The following is a 24,230-nucleotide window of genomic DNA, read 5'->3' on the forward strand; positions in this document are numbered from 1 at the left end:
CCTAGTTTATCGGGGGTTCACCTAGTGTTTCATGTTTATATGCTCCGAAAATATTATGGGGATCTGTCACATGTATTAGACTTCAGTATAGTGCAGTTGGATGAGGATTTGACTTATGATGTAGAGCCGGTAGACATCTTGGACTGACAGGTTCGAAAGTTGAGATCGAAGAATACATCATTAATGAAGGTTCATTGGAGAGGTCAGTAGGTCAAGGAAGCTACTCGGGAGACCGAGCAGAAGATGCGGAGTAGATATCCATACCTTTTTGAGACCCCATGTATGATTCTAGACTCATTCGAGGATGAACGTTTGTTTAAGAGGGGGAGAATGTAACAATCCGACCGGTCGTTTTGAGTATTCTAGCCTCATTTCCCCTATTTGCTACTTTTCATGTGTATTTGTTGTTATGCGACTTAAGAGGGTGATTGATTTGTCTTCGAGGAAGTTTTGGGATTGAATTGGGACACTTAGTCCCAAGGTTGGATGCTTAAATTATAAGAGTTGACCGGAGTTTGACTTTTGTGTAGACGATCCGTGAATGATGTTTTGATAGTTCCAATAAGTTTATATGGTAATTTTGGATTTAGGCCTATGTCCGGATTTGGATTTGGAGTTTCGTAGGTTGATTTGGTTCTATTTGGCGAAAGTTGAAAAGTTGATGGTTTGGAAGGTTCATAGGTTTGACCAGGAGTTGACTTTGTTGATACCGGGTGTTGATACCCAATTTTGCCCTCATATTTTATAAATATTATATATACTTTCAAAATATCATTTTGCACTATCATCCAATTTATTAGGGCTATATAAGTATTTCTTGCAATTTTTCCATAATGTTTTAGACTTTAAAATTGATTTTTTTGCATTTAAATTGTTCATATATTTATTAATTACCCTTTCAAATTATTTTATGATGACTTAATTATTCAATAACATTTTTTGTTCCATTTCATAAAATTACATTTATATTTTGGCTATTTATACAATTTTTGCAATAATAGCCTGTATTTTATACACAATTGCATTATTTACATTATTATATTAAAATGGCATTATTTATATTTTTACAATATTAAGATATTATTTTTAATTATTTTACTACATAAATAATATTTTTATTATTTATTAATCACTTTTTATAAATTATTTTAAATAATTATCGCATATTTAATTTCATAGCCCAATTCTAAGCCAATTTTCAGACCCAAGTACCAGCCCAGACCTCAAAAAACCTTGTTCCAATCCCCTGGCCCAAAGCCAAATGACACCTTTACTTATAACCCGTTCGGGACCCGTTCTACAACTCGCCTCACTTCTCCTCTAATCCTGGCCATTGATCCCAAATGATCAACGACCCACAGCCATTCCCCTTTTTTAATTACCCTCGCCCGAAACCCTATTATCCACTCCTCTGGGATAGCCGCCCCCAAATCCTCTCATCCTCTCTTCTTCTGTGAGAAACCCTAGCCGCCGTTGTTAGTTCCTCTTTGATTCCAACCCAAAGATGGAATATACCTATGATATACTTACCTTATTAATCTTCTCTCATCATTGGTCATCCGATTATGGAGTTACTTAGGTACTTGCTTAAGTTTGGAAAGTATCACTTCCGAGATCAGACTGGAATGACTCGAATCTTTGATTTTGGGCGTTATTCCGTCTATATACGCTCAACAAAGAGCTATTTGCCCTCTTGGTTCGATTTTCAGAGGGTTGAACCCAATTAGGGTTTGAGACTCTCCATCTCCTTTACTGATTTTGATTTGCATGTGATATTCACTTTGCTTATTTGTGTTTAATTGATTGTTTTCCATATTTGTTCTTTCAATTTCCACCACTATATAAACCCCCTTCCCCGCTTCCCCTCGAGGTTTTAACGACTACTGCAAGAACTACAACTTGACTACTATTATTATAACTATCACTCTCTCATTCAATCACTCACTTTATTCTAAAAATTTTGGTTTTTGGCCGGCTGAAAGCCAAGGCCACCAGAGTTCGTTCTATCGGACTTCCCAGTGCGAGCATTGCTCGGGACTCATCTGAAGTCCTTGTGAACTTTGACGCACTAGGTTTGGGATTCTGCTGCTCTCTTCTACTACTGATTATTGGAGTGATTCTAAAATTATTCCTCTTGTTTACTTGTTCGTTAATCTGTAACTGGTAAGTACCTTTGGCCTTCGTAGCTTCATCCTCTTTCGTTCATGTTCATACTCTGTATACTCATGCCACTGAAACTTTGGGAATCAATAGGTTTCTATGCCATCTTTGTTTGCAACTTTATTGGCTCTGAAGTTGTTGTTTGTGACTCTGAACTTTTTCTAGCATTTGAACCTTCCCAAAATTCCCTACTCTGACATATATCTGTCACATGTGTTTAATATGGATAATCTCTGGCTCTCTTAAGTGTGCTTACTCTAAGGTGTGCGTTCGAATTCTTATTACCTGCTACTCTTCCTGAGTTTATACTACTTACAAAGTGAACTGCAACTTCTCCTTTACTTATGTGTGGTCTGATGCATGTTGTCAATCTTGAGGTTGTCTCTCTGCCTTGTTCTGGACTGTTATGTAAACCAAATTCATGCATATGGTGTATTCTAATTCCTGCTGAATCACTCATGCCTAACTTGCTGCTTTTCTTGGACCTACTGTTCATTACAACTTGTTCTCATGAAATTTATAGCTCTATCGTTTGACCAACTCTGTATTCTTCAGTACTGGTTAAACCTTTAAGAGTATCTTTACAACTAGCATGTTCCCCTATATGTGATCAACTATTGCTGGATTTGATGCCTGTTTGCCTTACTTCAAGAATTGAGTTGTGGCTAATGTTCAACATGCTAAAGTTTTCCTGCCCAATTGAGTAATTACCCCACTATGAATATGTTCTGTATGGCTTCCATGATTAGCATACCATGTGAAAGTTGTGCTCCACTATGACTCTACTTTTTTTTATGCTTCAACTTCCTGTCTAAAAGTGCTTTAAGCTAGTTCTGTTTTTGCTCTTATTTGAAACTTCACTTGAAATCAGTATGCCATCTCATGTTAGTCAATCATGTCACCTTAACTTAGTTTGAAAAAATGCAAGCATGAACTCGCTTTATGTGTGTCCTGCCAGCATGCCACACGACTTTGTCTATATGTCTTAGTGAAATTAGTACTACAGTCCTAAGAACTAAGTGTGTGGGCTTCCTGGTCATTTTAATTAATTCAATGCATAGTCTGTTGCTTGTCTGGTTGAGTTTGACATCTAATTGAGATGTAAGTCATATTTAGTTATATATGTTGTTGGGCTTGGTTGTTGGATTTAGATTTACTATACTGGTCTTATGAGCTGGGGATTTGGGTCTACTGGTCGTATGAAAGGGAGCTGTTGAAGGCCCAGAAAAGTACTGGATTACTTTGTATTGGGTCTATAGTTGTCTCCTTTTGTAATTATTCATATTTGGTTTGTATAATTCCATTTGGGCTGTAATGACAACGAATAATGGGGAGATTAATGAAAAGGGGTTGGGGTATTCTAATATTTGCATAAAAGGGGTAGAAAGCATGCCTATAGGGTCTACGTGTTCTGTTTGCTATCTCATTCAGCATGACTTATATGTTATTTCGTTTAGTATGTTGCATATTAGTAGAAATCATGCCTATAGGGCTTACACACACCTCACTCATACATTATTCAAGCATGTTAGTCCAAGGTATTTGTCCCACTTGTTTTGATGTTATTACTGTGCACTTAGACAACATGTTTATAGGGCGTGATGACATATGCTTATTAAATCTAGACACCATGCCTATAGGACCCTACCTAATCAGTTAATCAATTTCTTCTGTTACGCTAATCCGTTAGATATCATGCCTATAGGATTTTAATCAACTAACCAACTACTTGATTATTTTGTCGCTTTACCACCCTTAGATGACATGCCTATAAGGAAAAAATATATAAAATTAGTTCTAACTATTAGAAATCATACCCTATAGGATACTGTCACCCGCCTAGAAAGCCTACCTATAAACTCTAACGCTGGTAATTCTAAGTTTTCGAACTGTTCTACTACCTCTTTGCGCAAACAATCAGAGATCATGCCTATAAGACTTGCAATTCTTTCAATATGCATATGCGTTAGTTTACCACCTGCAACACTGCTTGTATAATGCTAAAATCAGAGTCATATAGAAGCTATGTCTATAGGATTTAATGACTCATGAACGTCTTAATGCTGAAACTGTCTACTGCACAATCCGAAATCTGTTTGCGTGCCTTTGTTGCAATGTGTGAAGGCTAGCTTGAGCCATTTGTTTGCCCTTATGTGTAGTCCTATATGTTTTTGAATGCACGCCTAGTTTTATCATTTTGAGCAGCCTAAGGAAAATCTAGAACCACCCGATAGTAGGTCCAAAGCCTCCCGGATAATAGGTATGGGACAGGTAGTGCACGCATAGGATACGGTTTAGAATTGAATTTGAGCACCTTTAAGTAATAACTTCAACATAGTAATCGGGTAGCAGGATATGATAGTCTGTGCCCGCTGAATAATATGAGCAACCCCCACCGCAAGGGAGTTGCGAAGTATTATTTATGTTACACGGGGTGATCCTTTAGGCTAAAAAACTTAGGACCCCTCTCCCCCCCCCCCCCAATCTTTTTACATACTTATTATTCACGCTTAGTCATAGATCAACGCAATTGTACTCTTTGTGATTTTTTAAGACTTGTATCAATTAGTCATATAGTTAATTTCATGTTATAATAGAGTTTTCACTTCTACATATTTCTTTGCTTATTTGATCACCTAGCTTAATTACCTAATCCACATAATATAAATTTCGACCGGACCTATAGTTGTGGACTTCGAAGAGTGACTAACACCTTCTCTTTGAGGTAATTTGAGCCCTTACCCGTTCTTTGGTAACGTTGACCAGTTAAACAGAGTTATTTACAAATAGGTGCCCCAACACACCTTAAAATCGTTAGGTGGCGACTCTTCTCCTCTAATACCCATTTACAAGAGTTGTCACATGTCGAAGCCCGCTTTCGTAAGAAAACGGGCCGCGACAGCATGTCGACTCTACTGGGGATATACCTAGGCTCTAACCATAACGAATTTGACTTATGTGGATTATTTCCCTTTATTTGTCTAAATTACTATGACCTACACATTCCTTCCCTTATTTCCCTTTATTTGTCTCAATTACTATGACATGCACATCCCTTCCCTTATTTCCTTTATTTGTCTAAATTACTATGACGTGCACATCCCTTCCCTTATTTCCGTTTACTGCTAAGACATGTACGCCCTCTCTCGCTCCTTTTATCTTGTCTAAACCTGCTATATCATGACTCCCCCGTCCCTATTTCCCTATTTTTTTTATTACATTCTCGCACATTTTCATGAGTTAAACTGACTTCTTTCTTTTGTCCTTCTTTTCTTTTCTCTTCTTTTTCATCTTTACCGTGTTATTTACTGTTTTTATGCACTTTTAGCATACAAATACTTGGCAACATGTTACTATTTCTGCATAAAGCATGCTCCACATCATACTCCACTCGTGCTTATTATCAACATGGCGGCACTTGATGAGTATCCGCGCTTTCTTAAAATCACAGTTTTTAAATCGGAAAGGCTTGTTTGCGGTAGACTAGTCAATCAGCGGTGCAGTCGACGGTCCCGTGCCTTTCCCTCTCAAGTTGTCTACTTGAGAGTACCAGTCTAGACCCTTCTAGAAACCCCACTCTAATTTGAAATGTACATGCATCATGCTAAACCTAGTAAAGATTGAAGCGTCATTGACATAACAACCCTCTTAGATAAACCTTGTCCAAAGTTCGACGGGATTTCCATAATCCCAAAGGACACTATCATGTTATGTGCATTACTTGGAGAAAATGTGTCAACATGTTGATCATTATTGTGTAAGTGGTCGAATCTGGAGAGGGAAAAGGCTAACCTTTGTTTGTTTGCAGAAAATGAAGCATGAAGTCCCCATGTTAGGTATGGTCCAAAATATCATGCCTTTGCTAATTGACTGGTGGAAAGACCTTGCACCTTGTGATAAAAATCATATGAGGAGAGTATTGGGTAACATGCCATCTTTGCTAAACATTCAACCAAATAGGGAACTGATTGAGGCTGCTACCATGTTCTGGATAAGAAGAGAACTGTTTTTTGATTTGGCAATATAGAAATGACTCCTCTCCTAGAAGTAATAGGAAGTTTCGCCAAGTTACCATGGGATAGTCCGGGACTACTGGTGCTAGAAAATCGCACTCCCCGTGGTTTTTTGAAAATGTTGGGTTTTAAGAAGAATGATGAACTGCTCTGTCTAAAGAAATCATGCATCCCTTTTGAGTTTCTCTACAAGTGTTATGGAATAGTAAATCATATCGCCTTCATCATGACGAACTAGCCATTACCTCTTTGGGATGGGTGCACCGCTGGGTTTATGTTTTCATTGTCTGCTTCTTGGGATTGTTGATCTTTCTTATGCAAAGAGAAAGTATTCATACCCACTTAGCCATGGTCACCAGGACCTTAATGGATGGCATCGAAGGACAGACTTACACTATCATACCCATGATCTTAGTTGTGATGTACCGTGCTCTGGATCGGTGCAAGCAGGGGTTTAGACACTTCGAGGGTTGTAATATATTACTATAAGTTTGGCTGCTGAAACACTTTCAGAGGGAAGAGTATCGTCAAGAGCTTCTGCGAAGTCCACTGAACGACTACATAGCCAACCATCACCCAAAGAAAATGACCTTCATTCCGAACATATTTGCAAAGCCTGGAAATGCTGTAAGTTGGGTACGTTTCTTCAGCAATCTGACGGACGAGCAAGTGCATTGGATGTTTGAATGGTTTTCTAGTAGTGAGTTCATCGTCAGATCAAAAGGAACTTCTCACTTGGTATTGATCGGTCTGCAAGGCATTTACCATTACGCTCCTATAAGGGTAATGAGACAAGCTAGAAGAAAACAAGTCATACCTCGAGTTTCCAACTTTTTTTTATTCCATCAAAGGCCAGTTCTAATTTCTCGTTGTGCACTAGCTTGTAGTTTAGAGGTATAGTAGGGGTGTCCCTTTCTCAAACTTTTCTATAATATAAGGTAAGCTCGTCCTTCATTTCATGGAAAAGGCAAAAAATTTCAAAGCCAATGAGAGGTGTTATGTCAACACTTATTGTCCCTCTTATATATATATATATATATATATATATATATATATATATATATATATATTATTATTATTATTATTGATTATTGGCATTGGATGTTGGAAAATTGCCAAGCTCGTCACTGCTTTCAGCCCGAGGTTAGGCTTGTTACTTATTAAGTACATGGGGTCGGTTGTACTCATACTACACTCTGCACTTTATGTGTAGATCCAGGTACTGCTGAGAGAGATGATTGATAGCTGAAGGCACCTGTAATAGATCATTGGAGATTTCGAGGTAGCTGCTAATTTCGTTCCCAGACCTTGGAGTTCTCTTCTGCTTTATTTATGTTATCACTGTTCTATCATTTAGACATTTCTGTATTTGAGTATTAAACTCTGTATTTAAATTCTATAGTACTCATGTGCTCGTTGACACCAGATCATGGGATGGTTGTAGTTGCGTTATTGCTGATATTTCAGATATTTTATGATTATTCTGCTATTGAGACTATTAACTTCTATTATTGAGATTATTGTTATTGTTTAATTGTTGACTTGCCTAGCAAGCGGTGTTAGGCGCCGTCACGGCTCCGGTGGGAGTTTGGATCGTGACCATTATATTGCAGATTACACGAATGACTTTTAATAGAATGGAGGAAAAAGTTGTGAACAATTAAATAATACATGCAATCTTGGCCAATACATTGTAGCTTGTGACCAATTTAACACGATTGGTAAAATGAATTATACCTACTCTTGCCCGTCTATCATAAATTTTGAATAATTGAGCAACACATGCAACTTTTGCGAATGAGGCAGAACTAATTGTGGCCAATTGAGAAGTTTTACTATCTCATACTTATTGAAATGTCCAAGCCCCTACCTCGTAAGCAAAACTAATTTATGCTTGCCAAGAACACGATAATTCTTCAATTTTAAAACTTACTAGGGATAGCCAAAAGTCATACTTAAAATTGCAATATCGAACAAGTAACCAAATGGAAAACTAGCTTTAGGTGCTCAATGTCTCGTACAATGTTGCTCGAATTCTGTAGGTGGCCATTGAAGGTTTTTACCCCTAAGTTTGCTGGATTAATAGACATATCAGAATATATTTAACCATTCAATTAACCAAAACTGCTCACTAGAGGCCAAGCTCGCCCTTACTTGGAGGATTTGTTAAGGTTTTATGGACCTCTAACCATCTTTAACCTCTCAATTTAAATGATTTACTTGCATTGGCTTAGAGATTCCATCTCACGGGAATTAACCAAATTATTATTATGCTGAAATGCAAGAAGCACTGAATAAGCTTTTGGATTGTGGCAATAATGTAGTACGTCTTCGATATGTTTGCTGAATTAAAACACGTACCTTGGACTGATCACACCTCTAACTGTGCTAGTTTTAGACTTATCATAGTATTTTAATTTAGTCACCAAACTAGGACAAATTAGAAGTTTTATATACGACCACCCAAAGGCCAAAACATTCAACTAAGTTCTTCCCTGGTACAAAAGGAAAAAGAAAATGGTTTCCCTGATTCTATTAACTCTACACCAGATACCCAATCGAGCTTGTTAAATAACTAAACAACACAAGTCAAGATTGAGAGGATTTTTTTATTCATTCAACTGGAACAGAAGAAAATAATGAGTGAAGCTAGGCTTTAATTCTATTGAAGGTAATGCAAATCTTTCAAGTCGTACATCAAGATTAACAAACTATAAAGTTGTAACCTAAACTCAACAGAAATATACTTTGATTCCATTACCGCCTGACACTTGTGCAAAGTTCACTAAATTGGTTTTTGATATCCTGTTCAACCAAACCCAGAAAGGTAGTTCCATTAAAACAAAGGGAACATAGAAACTAAACTATTTCTCACAACATTTATCAAGAGAGCTCTTGATCCAAAAAATTATTCACAACCCCTTGTAAGCTTTCCAAACCAGCTAAAATCTGCCAGAAGAATGTAGATTTCAGGCGAATCAAACAGATTCAACAGCACTTTAAGCCAAGCCACAACTGCTAAAAACTATTTAGGGTAAACAAACAATGCATATATATATATATGTATATTTTTATATAAAAGCTTTTAAATTTTACACTCTGTATTAATATTTTGCATTCTTTCCCATTGTCATATCTATCAATGCTGTGGCATATTAGCAACAAAAATAAATGCTGTGGCAAAGTAAATCTTGGGAAAAGGTTATCATTTCCAGGAAAATCCCCATAAGTATTTTTTTTTTTTTTTTTGCCAGAAAAAAAAAATTATATGAAGAGGAATCCAGACCCTTTCTACGTTGGTACTAAGCAATTTTGCCAGAATTTTCAACTTGACAGTTAAATCAATAGCTGATCAATAATGAAACTCAATGATCAGAAATTCAGGTCATGGCACAGTCCCAAGAAAAAGAAAATGGAGTAGAAAAATGAAGCATCACCAATAATACCATAAACTAAACTTGGACCTCGGCCTCCTTACAGACTGCATGTTAGAGAAGAGGGAAAAACAGTCGTAAATCACAAAGTTCTTAGAAACAGGATGAAACAAAAACTCAGTATTACACCACATTCCCCCTTTGTGATCAGCTTCCATTCTACTAACTGAAGCGTCATATTTCACAGATCTAAGCAGCACATTGTTATTTTGCCAGCAAACTTGTTTCTTCATACAAAAGCTATAACAATGGCTTTTAGACAACAAATGCTGATGCTGGTGATTTTCCATCTCCTTTTTGAGCATCTCCACCTGCATGTTTACGACAAAAATGCAATGAAAAGAAATGCAACTAGCACCATCCATTCCACAACACTTATGTGTGTGTGTATATATATATACGTGTGTGTGTGTGTGTGTGTGTGCAGGGAGGATTCATATGTGTGTGTGTGTGTGTGGTTGGGGGGGGGGGGGGGGGGGAATTCATATATGTGTGTGTGTGTGCGGGGGGGATTCATATTGCCTTCATCTTTTATGAAATACAAGAGCTCATTGAAAAAAAAGGACAACCCGGTGCACAAAGCATCTAGCGCTCACGCAGGGTCCGGAGAAAGGCTGCACCTCAAGGGCTGTGATATAGGCAGCCCACAAGATGCTCATTCAACGATAAGTTTTTTCCATTTATACGATTTTAGATATTCAAGGATCCCACAAATAAGTACTTCGTATCTACGATAAAATTGATGAAAATTAACCCACAACTTACTACGGATAAGGAATCCAGTTTAGATTCGTCTGAAGATACTGAATTCACTCTTCCCTATTCTTGGTCTGGAAATAGAGAAAGGTCTTTCAATTTAAACTCGATTATGGCTCGTTACCAAATTCATTGATTGAAGTTAAGAACTCGTGAATATACATATCAGTAAAAAAGGGGATTTTATTAATGAGCGGCATCGTTAAGTTAATGCTGGGAAGTTACATAAGATCCTGCAGATGAACTCCTATTCTAAGTAGTGAGGTTTCCGAAGTCAATCAGAGCTCTACTCCATATACACATCTCTTATATAACTCTTAACAATAATGTAAGATCCCAATCACAAATATGCCAGCTGTAGTTATTTAGCATCAACTGGTACAAAAGGAGCTTGAGAGGAAGAAGAAATGACTTGAAGGGGGTATATTTGAGGCAAAACAAAAAGGTCATGGGCCTGTTCGCCACCTTTAGGAAGGCTTTTCTTCTTTAAAAGAGTGGTTTTGGACCTCTGAGCCAATTCATAGCATCAACATAGCTTTAAGGAGATAACTTTTCAAGGGCATTTAGATTGTTCTCAATGAATCTCCATATTTTATCGGCAATGCTTGCGTATCCAGTGTTCAATGAGGACTCTAGTTAAGGACTCTAACACTATGATAAAACAATAGGGGCTACAGCGCTCGGCGAACACTTGTTTCTCCAGCTGTTGCACCTATACAGATTCAAGTAATTACATTTCTAGAAAGCAAGCAAGGTTTTATCAAGCTGAGGTTGCCAAAAGACCTAATCCTTTCTAAAATAAGATTTCTAAAGCTATTGGCTTCAATTCATAAGACAAGACTATACTAGGAAACTTTCACTCTTTAAGAGAGCAGTAGTGCTGCTATATTAAATAGTAGCGCTTTCAGTAATAACCACATGTCAAAATCTTGCTATATATTGGGTAACATCTAAGTGCTGACATAACCATTTAGATGAATATAACAACAGCCACAAGACCAAAAATCCCCTTCATTGAAAAAATTAAACTGCGTAAATAGGGCAGAAATGAATTATTTTAGTTATATATAAACAGTTGAATACCCTAGAGACAAGGATTTGTTTTCAAATCCCCAACGCAAAACATTGTAATATCTAAAATAAATTCGTACAAGTGGAATAAGTGCTAACACACAATCATTCCAGTAACACAAAAATGATTCTAGAAGGCATAATACCAGAAGAAGTTGGGGCGGTTTGGACTTCTCCGTAGATGGATTTAAGCTTGGAGAGGGGAAGAAGGGGGTTGGGTAAATCAGCTTCGGCGAAAAGCTGCTGCTTCCAATCCCACATGGCCTTCTTCATAGCTTTATTAGAATTGAGGAAAGAGTCCTTTTCTGTCTCCAGAACTTGGATGTTCCTCTGTTGCTGCACAGATCTCACGCAGAGAAATCCAAATGCACCCAATAGCACTACGTTTAACACTTTGTTGCTGTTTACCGCCTTGTTCACTGCCTCCCCGACTTTGCTTGTCCACTCCATCGCCTTTACTTTGACTCTTGAGTGTCTCTCTATTCTATTTACTCCAGGAACTGGTTGGTAGTAGTTGGTACCCAAAATTTAACCCCTCCTTTGTGGTTTGGGCGTCTCAATATTAAACCTCTTTCTTTTTGACAGCCCCTTAAAATTTAGGCACATCCCAAGTTTTTACTTGAGCTTCACCGTTTCAACTCCATACAGAATGACACCTTTTGATAGAATTTTATCTTTTAGATTTCAACATACGCATTGACACTCTTTTTTACCAATGACACAAGACGTTTTAAAATAAGAGCATTCAAATGATTTTTTTAATATATTATACACACATTGATACACAAAATGAGAGTATATTATAGTATTCAAGAGACGAGATTAATTTTTATTTTGTATAGTGAAACTTTATTCTCGATTCTCTACCTTCACAAGGTTGCATACATACTACCCTTCCAAGACCCATTTGTGAAAATATATTAGGTATGTTGTTGTTGTTGTAGTAAAAATTTATTCTCATATTTGATTAGTATAACGATCTGATCTGTCGTTTTAAGCTGTAGCACTTTGTTTGACAATTCAAGACTTTGAGTAGGTTCATTTGATATTTTATGACTTGCGTATGTGGGGTTGGTTTTAATTTCCGAGAGTGTTTCGAAAAAAGAATTCTCATTTTGGAAGCTTTAAGTTGTTGGAGTTGACCAATATCTGACTTGTGAGTAAATAATCCCGGATTGGTGATTTGATGGTTCTGCTAGATTCGTATGATGATTTTGTACTTGTACATATGTTTAGTTTAGGTGTCGGGTGAACCAAGGCATTTCGACGCTTATAGTTGAAAGTTGAAAATTTGAGTTCATGAACATTTAAATCTTTGAGTGTTGATTCTTGATTTTTTGTGTCGTTTGGATGCTTTGAGCTTATGAGCAAGTTAGTGTTAGGTGTATAGACTTGTTGGGTTGATCAGATGGGGTCCTGAGTGGCTCGGGTGAGTTTCGTGGTAGTTTCGAATTATTTTGGTCCATATGGCAGCTGTTGATCTGTTGCTGTACAACAGTGCTTCGCAAACGCCGAGTTAGTCACGTGTTCGAGGAGAGTATTGTGGGACAGGGGGTTTCTTCTTCGCGAACGCAAGGAGAAGGTCGCGAACGTGAAGGCTGTGGGGGCTAGCCTACGGGATCGCAAAGGGCAGAATACGAACGCAAAGCTTTAGAGGGAATGACATTCGCGAACGCGACGCCAGTGTCGCGAACAAGATGCTTCCACACACTAACTTTCGCGAACATGAGAGCTGGATCGCGATCGCGATGAAGACCCTGACAACAGATATTTAAATGCTGAAAAATCGGGAATTTGGCCATTTTTACCATTTTTAAGACCTACACCTCGGGAGGAGCCGACTTTCGGAGGGATTTCACCCCAAATTTTAAGCTTAGTATTTTTAACTTCGTTTTAATATCATAATTTCTCATAATTTTTTATCCTTAAATCTAGGATTTTAAAGTGTAAAAATCGGATTTTTGAGTTTGAACTTAAGAGAGCTAATTTTGGAGATTTGGACCTTAATTTGAGGTCGGATCTTGAACCCAATTGTATATTTTGACTCGTGGGGTTATGGGTCATTGGGATTTGGTCTTGATTTTGAATTTCGGCCATGTGGGCCCGAGTTGACTTTTTGTTGACTTTTGAAATTTCATTAAAGATTGTGCTTTTATTTATTGGGGATATTTCCTTTAGTATTATTTGACTTCCTTAGATGATATTTAAATGAGTTTTGATTGTTTTGAGGAGTATTTCTAAGAAAAGCGGTATTGGATTATTGAACTTGTTCCGGAATGAGGTAAGTGTGTTGCTTAGCTTTAGTTTGAGAGATTATTTTCTAATAAATAATATTATTTACTACATGCGGGGGTGATGCATATGCAAGGTGACGAGCGTATATATATGTGACAGGGTTATCCATGCTCGGGGAAAATTAGATGCTTCATTGTACCTTGTTGAACTTCGTAATTTTTTTTACTTATGTTTCATTTGCTTCTAAGAGTATAGAGTATAATTATCCATTTTAGAAATCATGTTAAACGTATGATATCTTAAATAAGCATAATAGGCTAATCTTGAAATTCTTGATATACTTGAATTGATCTTAGTCATGTATTATACTGCGAACACATATCTATACTTGTTATTCTTGTGCTACCTAAGCTTCTTTATTCATATTAAAGATCATGATTAGGTCCTTGGACTGATATTAGGCACGATAGAGTTTTTCATGCGGTTTGATATAAGGTTGCACGTTGGTTGTCTCCGTGCTGAGAGGATAGGAGTTGGACATTTAGTTATGGTTATTTTTTTCTTAGATACATATATGTATTCTATCTTGATTGCTCCTATATACTTTTCCATCTTGTTTGTTACTATCACATCTATGTTTCCTATTTGGTTTGTTACCGTTACATCAATATTTTTCATCTTGTTTGTTACTATCGTATCAATGTTCCTACTTGGTTTACATTTATATTTCCTACTTGGTTTGTTACTATCACATCTATGTTTCCTACCTGGTTTGTTACCGTTACGTCTATGCTTTTTACTTGATTAATTACTGTTACATATTTGTCACCTTGATAGTTGCTGTCACATTTGTGCCTTCTACCTTTTTTGCTACTATTATGTATATGCCTTTTACCTTATTTGTTATTGTTATATATATGCCTTCGATTTTGCTTTGTTTGTTATTGTTACCTTGTTGGGTTGTTGGTTTGATTGTTATTGTTTATATGTTGATTGATATAATGGGATCGGGTGCATGCCACACAATATTATAATTGGACTGGATTCATGCCGCGAAATATGGTCATAGGATCAGGTTATACGCCGTAACAATAGTATGACCGGATCAAGTTGCTCGCTACAATAGTATTGTATTTTGTTGAATGGAGTTGTTGTCATGTGATACATATAGTTATGCATTCATTTATGCAACCAACATGCACATTCCTTTATATGCTTTCAGATATTTCCTTATGTACTATGATGTTTGTTTATGAACTTCTAGACATGCGAAAGGTGTCGAATCGATGTAAATGAAGAGTCTCGATCAAACCTTGACACCGGGCTCATGCAAGAGCATTCGTATAATGGTAATTGGTAATTGACGGAACTTAACCTTATTGATATAAGGACTCTCTACATTCACATATAGAAGTAGTTGAGCTAGTGTTATATGGTGTATATCTTCTTTTGTATATGAATTTGGTATATTTGGTATATGTCTTTGACCTGAAAGGTTAGAAAAGTGTATTGTATTCTTTTTTCCTTGAAGTGTACCTTATCGTTGATGTCAGTTATTTCATGACTTGTTTCTGGTTATTCTTTCCTATTATTTTTTATGCTTATAAACTGCACAAGTATATTAAGTGAGTATTTTTTGACTTAAAACCTCGCCATTATTTTACAAAGTTAGTCAAGGTACTTATTGATTACATGGGGTCGGTTGTACTCATACTACACTTTTATACCTTGTGTGCAGATATTTGGTTCTAAGCAGTTACGGAGTTCGAGGACGAGTATTAAAGACTATCGCATTCCAGCCATCCACTATCATCTGGTTCATGGTAGTATAGGACTTGTATTTATGTTTTTGTAACTTTCAAACAAATAATGTATTTTTTCTTGCCAATGTTGTAAATTCCAAATCTTAGTTTCTCAGAACTTGTACTTCCAGGTCTTAGGGTAGTTGTATCTAAATTTTTATTCTTATTTATGTATTTACTGATGATTAGTTAATCGGCTTATCTAGCGGGTTTGGGTTAGGTGCCATCACGACTTGGTAGAATTTTGGGTCGAGATAAGTTGGTATTAGAGCTCTAGATCCATAGGTTCTACGAGTTATAAGAAAGTATCTAGTAGAGTCTTGCGGATCTATATGATGATGTCCATACTTATTTTCGAGAGGCTACAGGGCATCTAGGAAAAACTTTACATTCTTTCTTTCCTTATCGTACATCCTTGATTCAGCTTGAAGTATAGTCTTCGATTTCTCTCTGGTCGTTGCGCTTTAGAGAGCATGTTATAGGTTGAGTATTGGCGGCTTGTGATGATGTCGTGGAAGAGTTGTGAGACATCTATGTGGTAGGTGTTATGCTTCTAAGGACTATGCTTGGAGAGCTTTGCTATAACGGGAAGGGCTTAGTTATGATACTACGGGATGTAGGCATCTGATTATCGTCTCACGGTGTGGTGCAGTCTTAGGTATGGATGTATTGATGGATCTTCAGTAGTTCACTAGTAAGATAAAACATATTCTTGCACCTAGTTGACGAGTGCAGACTCGAGGGGATAAATTGATGATATAGAGGATGTAATCATGTCTAAATGACAGTTAGATGTCGTACTGAGGATAAATTGATAAGGTTCGAGGTTGTACGATTTTTCTTATGAGGTAATTGGGTATTCCCGGATGATGTGAATATGGATTTAGGACAAGTGGGGGAGCTTACAGTTGATGATTAGGTCATATGGGTGTGCATTGTTATAGTTTTTAGGCTGAGGTGTATTTGTAGGCTTGTTGTGACTTGAGTAGAGTGGCATCAAGGGTGACTCGGATAGGGATTTATCAGATATGTGATGTGCTACACCTGAATAGTGCATGGTCACGACTGAATGACTTAGGCCTGACATTCATTGTGTTTATAGCGTGGAATGGGAAGATATTCACTCGGTTGTCTATGGGAAAAGTTACTGCTTCTAAATGAGACGGTGTGCAATGGGGCACAGATTGTTGGTATGTTCAGTTACATATTGAGGCACTAAATTAGAGTAGTTGACTTTCGAAATATGGTTTCAGCAGGTTTGAGCTTCAGGATGTGATGCGTGAAGAGTGATCGGGCACTTTTCTTGCTTTGGGAATTGTGATCGGCACAGAAATATGACGAGGAGTTGGAGCATTTCTATATAATCATTTATGTACCTAGAGTAATGGAAGAAAATAGGTCAGACAACGGTAGCTTGAGTTAGCATGATAATAGCATTAGTCGGTTTCTTTCGTATGATTGGGTATTTTTGACACTTTTGCAGTTGGACTTTTGAGTTTGGTAGCCCATTGATTTGGAGAGATACAGTTCTAATGGCTTGGTTATGTGTAAATAATTCTTGAAAAGTTTACGATGCTTTTAACCATGAATTTGAGGTCGATATCTTCTACGGGCATGGAGAGTTTGTTACATACTGCGAAGGTTCATGAAATGAGTTAAGTGGTAAATTTCTAGCTGATGGAGTGCTTATAACGAGAACCATCCTACTTGTGATTTAGAGTTGATAGCGGGATTCTCATATTTTCATATGATATTATGAAAGATGTTGTGAGCCGCGTGGGATTTGGGATTGAATGGACAAGGTTGCAGTTCAGTTGTGATGGGAAGGTCAGGACTTCAAGACAACATGAGAGATTTCAGATATATAAGAGAATTCTAGTACTATCTTGTATCGCCTGAGAAGAGTGTGTATTGTAGAAGACACATTGTATATGGATTTGCTGATGCTTTGACTAAGTATTTCAGAAATCGCATTGTTGGTAACCGTTGGTGTCTAGATTTTTGCTACCTCACGCAGAAGATTGATGGGAGTATTTCTCATGAGGTAATTGTGTATCTGTGACATGCCAGCTGTAAGTGGAAGAGTTAGAGATCGTGTATGGATATTCTTGTATTATTGGGGTTTAAAGATTGGATTTTCTTAGAGGAAGACTATCCCTTTGGTTGCGGACGGTGGAAGTATGTTTATGGTTAGATAGCTAACTATATGTATCATAGATGGGTTAGTTGAGAGGATATGTTCGATGCATTGGGTCTCACAAGGTTGTATAGGATCATGATTAATTTGTGTAATCTGTGTAATTGGAAAGACATGAAAAGGAAAGGACTCGAGATGTTGCTTTTCAGTATTTGAGTTGGTGCTAGTTAGAGGTTAGCAGTTGAGATGGGAAGATTAGGATCTAATTGCGGTTTCCATATATGAAAGTTAAAAAGTGTCACTATGGACTTTTGGAAGACTATTTACTTGTTTTGGAACGGTTTAAATCAGTTTGGGGGCCTATTGGTAGACCTGATGAGAACGTGTATTCTTCACTAGATTGGATTTGCTTGCTTAGTGTAGCAACTCCCTTGTTTTTACTACATCCCAAACACCACTAAGGATCATCAATAGCCCAACAACAACAACAATAACTAAAACAGCAACAACAAGAATATAATCCAATATGAGCTTCTCCGATTATCTTAACAATCATATTGAGCGACAAGCTCGTTTTTACTAATAACAAAACATAAATTGAATCCAAATCATATTCCATAAATTGGTTTACAACCTTCAAAACATCATACTTATATGTACTATATGATTCCTAGTTCAAAACATCCACAAAATGACTTCCAAAACAGCCTCATACGCCTAGCACCCTAACTTTTATCATCAATCACTTGTGTTTCATGTTTTCTTCTTCAACAAACTTAGTAAACACCTAGAAAATCTTAGCAAAAGCAGCCACAACATTATCAATGTATTACTCATAATTTTCAGCCACCACAAACCATATGTGGCCAAAAGGATAACCATGTCCCATGTTCTTTCAAGTGCTATCTTATGATTTTTCTCTCAAACAACACAACCAACACAAAATTAACCTTAGGAACAATCAAGAAGATGTTATAAATACCTTGGACAGCAGCTATAACTCGAAACCCCATCTCAACTTAGCTCACAATAGCCCTCAATCATACCACAACATCATAGAAGCATTCTCTTGTAGTCTTTAACACTTTTGATGATGATTTGAGTTGATTTCCCTTGAGTTTGGTTCTTGGGATCTTGAGATATGTTAGAAAGGGTTTGGGGAGCTTTTGGATGATTTTTGGGGTGATAAATGACCCAAACTAAGGCTGAAACTTCTTTTAAAAGAAGTAAGGTCGGTGGTCGTCTTAAGTGGGTCCCAACAGGATTGCCAGTCTCGCTAAAACACAAATATCTCTCTACACCGATGTTGTATCGATGAACGGTTTAATGCGTTGGAAACTAGACTCGTATATATTCAGTTTGGTGGATAGATCACCCCAAAAATCCAAATACATTGATAGATAATCTCAGTAACATTAGACCTAAATTTTCAGAAAAATAATAAACGTAAATTGCGACAACTTTTATCGACTTTTGTTTCATAACTCGCTTGGCTTTAAAACTTAACACAAGACTATCAAACGACTAAAATACCTCATAACATTACCTTATTATCATCTTAATCACCCTAGTCTCACCCCACAAGTACGGGTTATAACATTCCCAACTTGCCGACTTTCGACGAAACTTAATTTCTTTGATTCGATTAGCTTCTTAACCTTTCAACCCTCATGATACTCCTTAAAACTTGTTTTAACCCATCATTACCTTTGTAAAGGTCCTTCAATTATATGACTTATATTGATTCAATTAAGATGAATTCTAACTTGAAAGTATGGGGTGTAACAGCATATACCCTCATTTAATGTAAGGTATTACAGACGCTTTAGTACGGTATTTTCCCTAGCTATGTGAATGATGGTACAGTGAGCTATGAGATAGCCGTGGTTTGCAGTTAGTTGCTCAGGAATTGAATAGGTGCTTCTACATCCTTATAGGATAATGGAGGATAGTGTTGCGGATTTGGATTGGTTAGCCAGATCGCTATGTAATAAGTGTTATGTGTTAAACGACTACACTCGGGAGTATCAGTTGATCACATGGAGGTTAGCAACCATGGTAGGGTCACGAAAAGATATTGAATTGCGACTAAACATGTGAGTTATCTCTTATGAGAAGGTTTGAGGTTGTGTGACTTCTTATAAGGTTCTTATGATGTCACGGCCTCAAAATTCTCCTAGTCGTAATGGCACCTAACACAATCCGCTAGGTAAGCCAAGCAATAGTTAACCTAACTTTAATGAAAATAATAAGAGTACAGTAAGTGAAATAACTGAATTTGTGTACAATAACTAAAGGATTTGTATTATAAGTCATGAACTACTAAGACTTAGATTTACAAAGTTGTATGGACATAAATACAATATCTGTTTGGAATATACATGAATAGATTATAAATCTAAAACTACCAAAAACAAGTGGTAGCTATATCCGAAAAAACAGGTACATCTTTAATGCCAGCTCCCGCCAAACACAGAAGCACCAGCTCCAAGTTCTGCATGCAATGTGCAGAAGTATAGTATGAGTACAACTGGCCCCATGTACCCGATAAGTAACAAACCTAACCTCAGGCTGAAAGCAGTGACGAGCTCAGAAGAAGGTCAGTGTCCAACACCAATAATCAATAATGACACGTGATATAATGATGATAGTAAATAGTACAACTCGAGAGCTATCACGTTCAACTCGTTTAAAAATATTGAAAATTAGACATGCTTTTCAAATATAACAGTCAAGTCCCACATCTTACCACCGAAATTAGTAAAGCATGAATTTATCAAGAGAACTGTGATTTCTAACTTAACGACAACATGTAACATTTCACTTATCATCTAACACGAGGAAGATGCATCTCTATGCCTACATGTCAAATATACATGTCAAGTCAACAATGTCATATTACCGTATAGCATGAGGAAAATATATCTCCATACTTACCTGTCATGTCAAATATACATGCCAACTCAACAATGTCATATTACCGTCTAGCATGAGGAAAATACATCTCTATGCCAACATGTCAAATGTACATGTCAAATTAACATCACAGCGAAACCGTCAAGTACACTCACGCTCAGCACACTCACGGTGCCTGGCACAAATGCCCCTCACTATCACACACACAATAACACTCAACATTGTATGGGTGCTTGGCAAAAATACCCCTTACCAAAGCACATATATTTATATGCCTTCGCTCACTGTATATACCAGACTCCGTGGAGGATCCTTGCCCAAGCGCTAATCAAATATCAATCCTTTGCAGTGTGCAACATGATCCAAATATCAAACCGTTGTGGTGTGAAAAACGATCCAAATATCAAAATTATTGTGGCGCGCAATCTAATCCAAATATCAATCAGAATATGGCTCTCTGACCCACATCAGTCATCAACCGCTCAAGTCTCAATGGCCCATATCTCATAGAACTCAGGCAAACAATATCGCGTATAAAAGGCAACAACAGCATGTGATAAAATAAATAATTAATGTACAGAGACTGAGATATAACATACGGATGAAGAATTATGACTGAGAATGTGACTACAATTAAGGAAAATAGCTCAAAACAATAGCATTAGCCCTATCATGTCTCAAACAAATAAGTACATAACCTAGACATGATTTCTAACATGAAACATAGTTCAAATAGTCATACAAGTAGAGAAAACACTGATATAATGAGGCATGAAAGCAAACAAGGCTCATGGTAGCCTAAAGTCTACCCGGATCACGAAAAATCGGTGTACGCACACACGCCCATTACCTAGTACGTGTGTCACCCCTAACACATAATAAATACCAAGGCCAATGGTAGAATATCCTCAATCCATGTTTAGATACGTTACTTACCTCGAACAAGCCAAAATGATACTCTAGAAATACCATCTCGTGCGAATAGACCTCCGAACAGCTCGAAACTAGCCAAAAGCAACTCAAAAACATCAAATAATACCATATGAATCAAACCCAAACGATAAAGGTCGAATCTTTAATCAAATACTCAAAGTCAACCAAACAATCAACCCAGGCCTACACCCTGGAACCCGACAAAACTCACAAATTCCAACAACCCATTCGAATATGAGTCCAACCATACTAATTTCACTCAAATCTGACTCGGAATCGATGTTCAAAACCCAATTATTTACTTTAGAAAAGTTTTGACAAAAACCCCCAATTTCACTTTTAGATTCATCAATCAAATGCCAAAATCAATGATAGAATCATGTAAAATAATCAAATCCGAGTAAAAAATACTTACCCCAATCTAAATCATGAAAATCGCCCAAAACCGAGCTACCAAACTCAAAATGTACTAAAACCAACTCAACCCTCGAGTTTATATGTTCTGCCCAGGCATATCCGCATTTGCGATAAAAATGTCGCATCTGCGGCGTCGCTTTTGCGATAAGAACTTCGCTTCTGCGCGTAGCCCCCAACCTGCATTCTTGTTTCTGCGCCCAAATAATCGCTTATGCGATCACGTAGATGCGCCCATAATTCCGCATATGCGGACATTCCAATCTCTAACCTTCATCACTTCTGCGACCACAATCCCACATCTACAGTCTCGCATATGCGGCCAACCCTCCGCAGATACGGAAACACCAGAACCAGAAATTCTTTAGCAATGCAACATAGTCCACAAAAATCCGAAATCAATTTGAAACACACCCGAGGCCCCAGGGACCCCGTCTAAACATACCAACCAATCCCAAAACATAACATGGACATACTCGAGGCCTCAAATCACATAAAATAACATCTAAATAACGAATCACATCTCAATTAAAGCTTAATGAACTATTTTAAATTTCTAAATTCCAAACTTACGCCGAACACATCTAAACAACACGGAATCACCACAAACTTTTCACACAAGTTCCAAATGACATAACGAACCTATTCCAACTTTCGGAACAATAATTCGAACCCGATAACATCGAAGCCAACTCCCGGTCAAACCTATAAACTTTCCAAACCTTCAAATTGCTAACTTTCACCAATTAGAGCCAAAACCTTCTAGAAATATTCAAATGAAATTTCGGGCATATGCCCAAGTCCAAAATTATCATTCGAACCTAACGGAACCATCAAAACTCTTATCCGAGGTCAAATACATATAAAGTCAAACTCGGTCAACTCTTCTAATTTAAAGCTTCTAAAATGAGAATCATTCTTCCAAATCAATATCGAACCACTCAAAAATCAAAACCGACCATACACACAAGTCATAATACCTCATATGCAGCTACTTACGATCTCAAACCACCGAACGGAATGCAAATACTCAAAACGACTAGTCGGGTCGTTACATATAAAGAGTTTTATTTCAATCCAATGGAATAGATGTACTACGCTGAGAGTTTGTATAGCTTGAGCAAGATGACACGACTGTCACAAGGATAGGCGTGCATTGGATGGATAATTTGGAATGTGATACGATTAGTACTACATGAGCTTGTGAGAAGCTTGGTTGAGTATCAGTGCGAGATCATGCGATACTAGGATTGTTGTACTCAAGATATGGTGTATCAGCGCGATATCATGCGATATTGGATAACTGAATTGTTATACTCAAGATATGGGGTTGTTACTAAAATAGTTGATCATGCGATATTAGGATTGAATGTTAATTGCCGTTCATGTTCGAGCAGAAGATCTTGAGTTAGAGACAGCACAGGTGATTTAAGTCGCTTAAGAGTATGGTAGTATTATCTTGTATCACCAGGAAAGGGTGTGGGTTATAGAAGACATATAGAATTAAGTCTATGGACGATTTGACTAAGTGTTAGAGAAATTGTATGACTGGTAGCCAATGAGATTCACACTTTTCTAGTTTGACATGAGGAAGTTAATGGAAATGTTCTTTACGAGATGATTGTACAGGTGACTTCACAGTTATTTACGTGGACAAGTTAGAGTTCACTAGTATGAGGATTCTTGCACTCTTGAGGTTTACAGGTTGAATTTCTAGAAGTGAAACTATCTCTTTTAATGTGGACAGTATGTTATATGATTTGATATGGATACCTTGAAAAAGTTGTTGCTGGACAAGATAGATAGTTCGCAATACTGGAGATGGACAAAATATGCATAAGTGTAGTAGAATATATCTCACGAAAGTCTTCTGGTTGAGAAGCATAGTTTAAGAGGTTTTATGTATTGTTTCTTTGTGTTAGAACGGTAATCAGGTTAAGTAAGGACTTCAGAAATTTACATATTTGAATACCTTATGCTTTTGGGTTCCATGAGGTAGTATTAGGTTATGTGTGATTTGTATGGATGAAGGAACAAGAAGTAAAGGCTACAAGATATGGTTCTTGATAATTAAGTCGATAACATATTGCAGATATATTCGTAGTTGAGATGAGTGGTTTAGAGATTACATGAATACCCATAAGTGGAAGTTAGAACCTGTCACTATGGGTTTTTGAAGGCATATTACCTATTTTTGGAAAAATTTGATTAGTTTGGGTGATTGTTGATAGCCTTACTAAGTCGGCACACTTCTTGCCGGTTTTTACCACTCATACTGTTGAGTAACTGGCAGAGTTACATTTTTGAGAGATAGTGAGACTACATGGTGTTCCTATTTCTATCATCTCTTATCAGGTTC

At 37.2% G+C, this 24,230-nt stretch overlaps 2 protein-coding genes across 2 annotated transcripts in view; one reads left to right on the forward strand and one right to left on the reverse strand.

The window, feature by feature from the left end:
- The window catches only part of LOC104120800 (gamma-glutamylcyclotransferase 2-3), a 200,653-nt gene that overhangs the window by 125,368 nt on the left and 51,055 nt on the right, over nt 1–24,230 (forward strand). The window lies entirely within an intron of this gene.
- On the reverse strand, nt 9,592–12,065 carry LOC104120803 (uncharacterized). The gene is made up of 2 exons (XM_009632646.4): nt 11,581–12,065; nt 9,592–9,918 (listed from the first exon to the last, which is right to left on the reverse strand). The coding sequence occupies exons 1-2, from the start codon at nt 11,882–11,884 to the stop codon at nt 9,863–9,865; spliced, it is 360 nt and encodes a 119-aa protein (XP_009630941.1). The 5' UTR covers nt 11,885–12,065; the 3' UTR covers nt 9,592–9,862.

The sequence above is a fragment of the Nicotiana tomentosiformis genome, chromosome 4 (genome assembly GCF_000390325.3).
Source record: "Nicotiana tomentosiformis chromosome 4, ASM39032v3, whole genome shotgun sequence".
Classification (NCBI taxonomy): domain Eukaryota; kingdom Viridiplantae; phylum Streptophyta; class Magnoliopsida; order Solanales; family Solanaceae; genus Nicotiana; species Nicotiana tomentosiformis.

Excerpts from the sequence above, each read along its gene's own strand:
- LOC104120803 (XM_009632646.4), bottom strand. The coding sequence starts at position 11,884 with ATGGAGTGGACAAGCAAAGTCGGGGAGGCAGTGAACAAGGCGGTAAAC. Across the intron at positions 9,919-11,580 it reads AACCGCCCCAACTTCTTCTG|GTGGAGATGCTCAAAAAGGA; the intron begins GTATTATGCCTT and ends GTAAACATGCAG.